Source organism: Frankliniella occidentalis, unplaced genomic scaffold, assembly GCF_000697945.3.
Source record: "Frankliniella occidentalis isolate FOCC.00 unplaced genomic scaffold, Focc_3.1 Scaffold14, whole genome shotgun sequence".
NCBI classification, from domain to species: Eukaryota; Metazoa; Arthropoda; class Insecta; order Thysanoptera; family Thripidae; genus Frankliniella; species Frankliniella occidentalis.
The window spans coordinates 2,594,021-2,602,108 of record NW_026267144.1 but is presented as its reverse complement, the minus strand read 5'-3'; the positions used below and the strand labels follow the sequence as shown (position 1 = coordinate 2,602,108).

At 55.0% G+C, this 8,088-nt stretch overlaps 2 protein-coding genes across 2 annotated transcripts in view; both read left to right on the top strand.

Annotated features, from left to right (window-relative positions):
* The window catches only part of LOC113215283 (neuroligin-3-like), a 48,261-nt gene extending 43,060 nt beyond the window's left edge, over positions 1 to 5,201 (top strand). The window contains exon 4 of the mRNA XM_052263846.1: positions 5,181 to 5,201. Within this exon, the coding sequence (XP_052119806.1) occupies positions 5,181 to 5,201 (21 nt within the window). The remainder of the gene's footprint in view (positions 1 to 5,180) is intronic.
* A 1,666-nt stretch (positions 5,202 to 6,867) lies between these two features.
* Positions 6,868 to 7,760, top strand: LOC127748827 (uncharacterized). The gene is made up of 3 exons (XM_052263844.1): positions 6,868 to 6,908; positions 7,003 to 7,357; positions 7,710 to 7,760. The coding sequence occupies exons 1-3, from the start codon at positions 6,868 to 6,870 to the stop codon at positions 7,758 to 7,760; spliced, it is 447 nt and encodes a 148-aa protein (XP_052119804.1).
* The last annotated feature ends 328 nt before the right edge of the window (positions 7,761 to 8,088 follow it).

Here is an 8,088-nt window from a genome sequence, read left to right as displayed (position 1 = left end):
AATCCTTCCCCTCCCATGCCTTTCTCACACGCTCTTACTCTCAATCTCTCTTTCACACACACACAAATACACACCAAAACACAACAAACACACAGCCCTTGGCGTGCTGGATGTGAATTACCGGGTCCAATCGGCGGTGTCTGGTGCGACGCCGCAACGGCTGTGCTGCTGCAGCGTCATGCGGGACGTCTGGCGGGGCCTGCTGCGGGGCCCGTAAAGCGCCTTATTGGCACACGAGTGTGTGTGTGTGTGTGTGTGCGTGAGTGTGTGCGTGAGTGTGTGTGCGTGTGCGCGCGCACGCTTGCAGTGTATGAATAACAAGGTGAGTGCCGCGCCGGTCTTGGCCTCAGCTTCTGAGTGTAGTAAATGCGGCTGGTCCATAATGAGAAGCCGCTTTCAAAAGACGTTCGCACAGAAGCCTGGTCTTACTTGTTGCTATGACGGTACACTCTCTCTCTCTCTCTCTCTCTCTCTCTCTCACACACACACACACACACAGGCGCGCGCGCGCATGCTTGTCGATGTTCTGTAGTGCATGGGAGGAAGGACTTCGCTAGCAGAGAAGGGGATTACATAAGGAGAGAGGAGCAGGGGGCTTTCAGTCTCGTCGGCAGCGGAGCAAAGCCCAGCTCCTCTTGCCTTCAGACGACGGGTACGCCGCCAACGAAGCTGCCTTACCGCGCCGCATTGTCCCCTAAGAGACACCGCCGCTACAAATTGACGAGGGCCAAGGTTTTATTTGATTGTTTCTAGATGCTCAAATAAGTCACACCTTCGAAAGGTAAAATATTGCGTTTGCATGGTAAAAACCACTGCTGGCGCCCTGAGAAGAGGTAGCATTTACATCCAAAGCAGAGCGCCGCCTTTTTCTAAGCAGTTCTCTCCGCTTTTCAAGGAACCACTTGATGGTATGTTTAGAGACCTCGGACCACTTCTTGGGGAACGGCGTGCCTCTCTTGAAAGGCGACATTTTGCTTGGGAGCTACTACTTATGTTTGGAGCGCCACTTAAATAGTTGAAAACCAAGTAGTTAGCTTTTGGCATGTAACGGCAAATTTGCATCTTCGCAAAGATATGCGCTTATACACGGTTGCTCTGTACTGTGACGTCATATTACCGTCTGTTCCAAAGCGTTGTAGTAGCCCAATACAATATATGGTCCCAGCTGCGATTGGCGTCGTTTCGGGAAGAAAACAGTGCAGCGCCCCTTTCTTTCTCTCTCCGCTCTGCCTACAAGCTAGGTACCAGTCTGCGCCTGGCTCCACCCGGCTGCACCTAGCTGCACCTGGCTGCAACTGCAGCGGGAGCAGCGGGGGGAGGCAGGCGGCGCCCTCCAGCGGCGCTTTCTAAATTGACTATTGTGCGGGAGGGTTCTGGGTGGGGTCCGCTCTGCTGTGCTCTGCTGCGCCTGCCTCAAACCCGACCCGCTGCCCATGAAAGGGCGCAGGCGTGGCGCCCCCGGTAGGCAAGGTCCCTCCCTGCCGCTCATTAGCTCGCGAGCGGGTGCACACAGTCAAGGGCTCATCGCCGGCCGCACTGCCCGCCCAGCCATGTCACGGCCGAGCGTTGTTTTCTTCTTTTCAACGTTTATTGGAGAATTATCGGAGAGAATTAAAATATTTTCAGACGTTTGGAAAATACAAATTGTCAAGAAAAAGTTTAGACTTTTCAAACTAAAATCATTTTCCAAAAGTGTTATTCGAAAAAAATTTAAATTCCTAGGTGCAGCACAGCAGCAAGGTTTCCCTACCCCCCCCCCCCCTCCCCTCCTCCTTTTTGGACGGAGGCGCCAACATGATGGAAGGACAGTCATTCTTTCGCGCCCTCCCGCGATATCCCTGTCGACAGCGTCGCCACCGCCCCGGGCGGCCCCCACTGGGTGGGTAGGGAGGGGCGGCCGGCACACGCGGAGCGCCCCCGCACGCCCACATTTGGACGCTGTCCAACGGCTCTCGCAGGTCCTTCGCCGTGGTAGTGGAGCGGCCTCGGCCACCCCGCCCCTGGAGTGGAGAGGTGTAACACAAAGCCACGCGCGTAACCCGAGCCGAGCCGCCGAGGCCCCGGGCCCGCTCACTAGCCTGGCCCAAAAATAAATCGAAAACCCCATCGGTGGGTTTTTTGAAAGGTAACATAATGCTGATTACGTTGGTCTTTGTCCGGGCGCTCTGCGATGTCGGGAACCCACCGCGCATCAGCGTTAAAGATTTGGGCCCGCGTGGGGTCCGGGCGGGGCGGCGGCGCGCGGACGGATGCAGCGGCGGCGGCGCGCGGCGCAAGTGAGTCATATTCACATCAAATGTAACCCGGGGGGCCTTCTTTCGAACACCACCTGTCCGGTGGCCGTGCGCCGTGTCGTTCGACCTGGCGAGAGAGTTAAAGAATCCCGTAGTAGTTAGGCCCTACGGAGACCAACGTTCATATTTTTGAGGTGCGTGTAGCGCAGAACCCTTCCTTAGCGTCCTATACATCGGCCCAAATCGTCGAAGTTATTTAGCCCCACCGGCAATACACCGGAAAACAGGAAGTTTTGGCTACTCGCTAGCGAGCGGCGCCCGGATACTGTTTGAAATGAGCGCGCTAGACCAGGGTGGGGGAACCGTCCCCGCTAGCCACGCTCATGTACGCCTTTTCCGCAACGATCTATGGCAGGATTGTTTCGTTTATAGCGAAAGGTCAAGAGATAATTTAATTGGCATCTGATACCTGCCGTACTTTTGGCTGGAAAAGGCACACATGAGCGTGGCCGGCGGGGACAGTTCCTCCACCCTGGTCTCGCGCGCTCATTTCAAACAGTATCCGGGCGCCGCTCGCTAGCGAGTAGCCAAAACTTCCTGTTTTCCGGTGTATTGCCGGTGGGGCTAAATAACTTTGACGATTCGGGCCGATGTATAGGACGCTAAGGAAGAGTTCTGCGCTACATGCACCTCAAAAATATGAACGTTGGTCTCCATAGGGCCTAACTACTACGGGATTCTTTAACTTTCTCGCCAGGTCGAACGACACGGAGCACGGCCACCGGACAAGTGGTGTTCGAAAGAGGGCCCCCCGGGTTACATTTGATGTGAATATGACTCACCTGCGCCGCACGCCGCCGCCGCTACATCCGTCCGCGCGCCGCCGCCCCGCCCGGACCCCACGCGGGCCCAAATCTTTAACGCTGATGCGCGGTGGGTTCCCGACATCGCAGAGCGCCCGGAAAAATTCCACCGTAACCAGTATCGTTTTGTCTTATAGAAAAACCACCGATGAGCAAAATCCGAGTTCTGACCCTGGATTTTGGGCCAAGCTACCGCTCACCCCCACGGCTCACGGCCTACCTATATCCCCCTCACGTCAAAGTGTGTGTGTTCGTGTGTGTGTGCGCGCGCGTGTGCGCGTGTGTGTGTGCGTGTGCAGGGATGTGCTCCGAGCGCCCCTCACTCTTAAGTCAACGGTCAGAGGGGAGAGCGTTCACTGTAAAGACATTGCCCGCGAGTGAAGATAATCAAAAATAGTTGGAATAATTGTTACAGTTTGACGACGTAATTTTGAAAATTACATAAAATATTAACATACCTGAAATGGGAAACACATACGGTAGTTGTTTCAAAGTCTTGTCGGAACATTCTTAAGAATGGGCACTCGTTTGAGCAACCTGGGCGAGGAACTGGCTATGTGCTACTTTCTTCGTGGCCTTCCGTAGGGACCTGGAACGTTGTTTTTTTTTTTTCTTTTTGCAACCTCTTCCCTGTCTGTTATCTTTCGCCCGGGGAGGATCGTAAGTGTCCCGGCGGCGCGGCGAGCCTTATCGCGCATTTTGCAACGGGAATATATGTAATAAAAAAGTGTGTATCAGACGTGAGGCGTGATGGGCTGCTCCGCTCCGCCGCGGCAGGCGCGGGTGTTTCTTGCATCGCTCAGGGCGGCGAACGCGGCAGCTCGCGCCCGCGTCAGGGGCGCGCCTGGGTAAAAAAAAGGGGGGGGCCACCGACCATTAGAGTCGGCTCGAAAGAAAAAAAAGCGGCCGGGGCGGCCATGTTTGGCGAGATCCTTATCCTTCCTCCAGCACTCGGGACCAATTTACGCAGACACATCACCTTCGGGGGTGGTGCGCGCGGCAAGGGGTTGTAGGGGGAATCTTCCTTCCCAAGCATACCTCCACCCCCCCTCCCCATTTCCCTCCCCCGATTTCTTTCTTTTTTTCCCCACCTTTTTTTTCCTTGTTTGGCCTTTTCTTACGCTCGACGCATAAATCGTGTAGTGTCGAAGCGAAAGGGCGGAGCAGGGCTTTTAAATGCAATTCGTGCGTGCGCGTCCCTGCCGCCCATGCCAAAGGCATCTCCGTTTTCTTTTTGTGTGTGTGTGTTTTTTTTTTCCTGTTTTTCCTCTCCGCTTTTGCGCCGCACCCATTAGGGCGCGCTTTTACCTCGGTACCGATTCGGCCCGCCGGCGGCAGGGTCCGCCCAGCCCAGCCCGTGCAGCAGAGCCCGCCCCGCCCCGCCTCACCAGCTGTCCGCCCAGCTAATGGATGCAAGTGGGCACTCCCCTTTGGCACGGCTCGGGCGTCTGTCTCGGCAGCCTTATAGGCTCACACTCGGGCCGCTGCTTAATCCATTATTGCGAAAGTAAAAGCAAAAATATTTGTAAAATGCTTGGCTGTGTTTTCTTCCTCGCGCCTGTCGCTGCCGAGCCGAAGCCGTTCATTACGGCCTCTTCTTTATGCACAAAGTTGTCTCCCGTTTGCAGCTTTCTAAACTTTTGGAATGGAAGTATCATTGTAATCAACAGCAAAGTGGGGCGGGGGGGTGGTTGCGGGCGACACTGCTAGTCAGGAGGGGGGGGGGGGTTGGCGGAGGGAGAGACGAAGGGCCTCGTCGGTCACGTCGCGGCGGAGTGGAGAGAGAGGAGGGGTCACCGCAGTGGCCTCGCTAGGATAGTCGCCCGGCCCGCGATGTTTCCTGGCCATTGTTTTCAATTCAATGGCCGTAACGCGTGGCCCGGCCACGTCGGCCACCCCTGCGGCGCGCCGGCCTCCTGGGGTGACTAGTCCACGCCAAAACCTACCACTATACCACCGCCCAAGAAAAAAGTCTCGAAAAAGTGATGTGAAATACTCATATAGGATAGGCCCCATAACCTGCTCCAATTAATTTGAAAACACTGACACAAAATCTACCTCACTTATATAATTGGTAATCTAGTCTGAATTTATACGATACTGATAGTAAAGTATAGAAGTGAAGAACTTAGAATATTCTTAAATTTAAGAAAATTGCAAGATTTTCTCGTTTTAGCGCATCGAAATATTTTGTGCGTTCCCACCTCAACATGTCCTAAAAAAAATAAACTTTTCGCATTTTGGGGTTTATTGTTTTCTGTTTCCTATTGACAAAGCATTACCCCCGGTGCTTCTCTTGCACGCGGGCATCCTGCTGTGTGTCCGGTATGCCTTTGCACCGGAGGCTCTGGTTAATTGGTTCATTAGTGTGACATGAAATCCGCCTCAGCGAGCGATGCGCAGGTAGAAAGAGACGTGCTTCTCTCCTGCCCGCGGGTCACCTGGCCCTGTGTGAGCTACTGCAGCCGAGTGGGGCTCTTTGTTGCGTTTGCTTCTAATAACTATTTGTTTCGAAAATATTTCGCGCCACACAGCCTATATCCGCGGGCAACCCAGCCGTATCCATTCTGTCGAGCTCTCTAGCTCTGTGTCTCTTCCCCTTTGGCACTGCCACACAAACGCACACTCTCTCTCTCTCACACACACACACACACGCGCGCGCGCAGAGCCCCCTCACGCCCGCCACAGGCAGGCCAGGCCCTGCTCAACGGATGGCCGATCCGAGCTCCGTGCTGGCGTGGAACACGACCCTTGGAGTAAAATATGAAAATGAAAGTGCATATAATTCACCCCGCATAGCCAGCGGCGGCTGATCGCTGACATGTTTTTGTTGTTGGAAGGGACAAGTGAAAGAGGGGGGGGGGGCGGCTAAAAGGGGCGAGGGAGCCGATGTCCTCATAACGACCGTGACCCTTTCGTGTTTTTTTTTTACCCGCCGCATCCCAATGTTTTGGGGCAGTGAATAATGCGATGTCGGAGTGATTCCCCCCCCCCCTTTTCTCCCCCTCACCCCCTAAACTTGATTTCCCGGAACTAGTGGTGCGTACTGCCACAAACCGTGCTGCAATCAAAACACCGAATGGGCTGCCGCTGCCATGTGTGTAGATGTCCCACACAAGGCAGGCAGGGCGGCAACATTTGCAGTCCTTCAAACTCTTACATCGGCCCCTGCCCCGTCAACACTCTCCTCCACACTTTCTTACACACACACAATGTCCCACTCACTCTGCCCCACACGACTTGACGAACGCAAACAACCGCCAATCAAGGACCTCCTAAGTTTGGTCCGCCTCCTCGATCGCGGCCGAAGCTTCCCCCGAAGTGCAGAGCCGAACTCCTGGTGTTGACCCACACAGCGGCCCGGCGCCCGAGGGCGCAGAGGCTGCCCGCGTCCAGTTGGGATTGTCAGGTCAAAGTCGTGACCCGAACGCACACGAGGTAATTTGATCGAGAGAGAAAGGGGAGGAAAGAAAGAGGGAGAAAGACACTGGCCGACAGTGTGCAGTGTGCGCACGGGAACTGGCAATACCATGAGTTAGGTTCCATACTCGGAATGAGTGAGACAGCATTAATGCTGAAATTTTCCTCGCTCTTGTATTTTCAGTAGGGCAGTAGGTGTGGTTCACCGTTCCTTTTCCTCAAAAACGTCGGTTAAAACTTTATCTGCCGACACCCTTCACCCCGAGAAACGACGCGCTCTAAAAGCCATGGAACGGTTACCTCAGGGATGACATGGTCACAAAATTAACAATAATGCAATTACCAGAACCATGTTATCTGCCTCAATCATCGCTTTATGGCTTTCCTTCAAGTAACCATAAGATGGTTCCTACAGCTGTTCATTTTCCTGTGTTTAATAATTGAAAATACAAGAATCAAAATTGCGTGTGTCCTCTCTTTTGCAGGATGCTGCGGACGTACGTGCGCAATACGTACACGCACCACTTGTCGGAGATCTTCTCCACGGTGGTGAACGAGTACACGGACTGGGAGCGCACGGCCCTGCACCCCATCAACACGCGCGACGCGACCGTGGCGGCGCTGAGCGACGCGCAGTTCGTGGCGCCGCTGGTGCAGACGGGCGACGCCATCTACCGCGTCGGCCCTGCCTCGCCGTCGGCCTCCAACGCCGGCCCGGCCGGCGGGCCCGTGGCGCCCATCGCGAGCTCGGGCGGCATGGGTGCCATCCTGCGCACGGACGGCACGGGGCCCTTCTTCTACGTGTTCGACTACCAGACCAAGGAGGGCGACTACCCGCAGGTGAGTGCGATGGACATCTGCGCGGCTAAAGGTTTCAGTTTGACGTAGTAGTGTTTTAGGGAAATTTTTCAAGAACCGTACTTTTTTAGGTGCCTGATAATTTTTTTTTTCAATGAGAAAGTCTCAGATTTTGAAAACACGCAGCAGCGTGAGACTAGGGGCGCCTGGGAGGTGGGCAGGCCCGCCGAGCAGCCCTGTCTTGCGGGCCAGCCTATCCACCCGGCTGCAGGGGCCCTGCGCGCTGCAAGCGAGGGGGGTCGTGGGGACTCTACGAAGTTCCCTGTCTGCATAGCTTTTAATAGCCATTAGGAGTATTTTTTTTTGTCATTAAGAATATTTTTGTTGTCATTAGGAATACCTTAGAACCATAAAAGGCACCTTGACATATTTTTTTCCGAATTAATTGCGTTGACATAGTCACATTGCGGCCGCTCGCTCGTCCCATAGCAATGGCGGCTTGCTCAGGTGGTTTAGTTGCACCCCCCCCCCCTCTTCCGTCCGCTCTTGATGAGAGCGGCGCCGCGTCGATGTACATCAGGGGCCGTGGCAGCGCGGGTATTTGGGCGCGGCGCGCAAAACTACTGCCGGCAATACACTGCAGCAGCCCCTAAACTATCCGGGCCGGCCGCGCCGCCGCCGCGCTGCTGTGTGCCAAGCATCCCACATTCAATTACGATGCCGCCACATAAACTTTGGGCGCGCCCCACCCGGTCCCATGCCCCGCCCCGCCC

Bases quoted from the DNA above. Each gene is read 5' to 3' on its own strand.
- LOC127748827 (XM_052263844.1), top strand. From the start codon at position 6,868: ATGTTATCTGCCTCAATCATCGCTTTATGGCTTTCCTTCAA. The intron at 6,909-7,002 runs GTAACCATAAGA...TCTCTTTTGCAG, and splicing joins GCTTTATGGCTTTCCTTCAA to GATGCTGCGGACGTACGTGC. The intron at 7,358-7,709 runs GTGAGTGCGATG...TGTTGTCATTAG, and splicing joins AGGAGGGCGACTACCCGCAG to GAATACCTTAGAACCATAAA.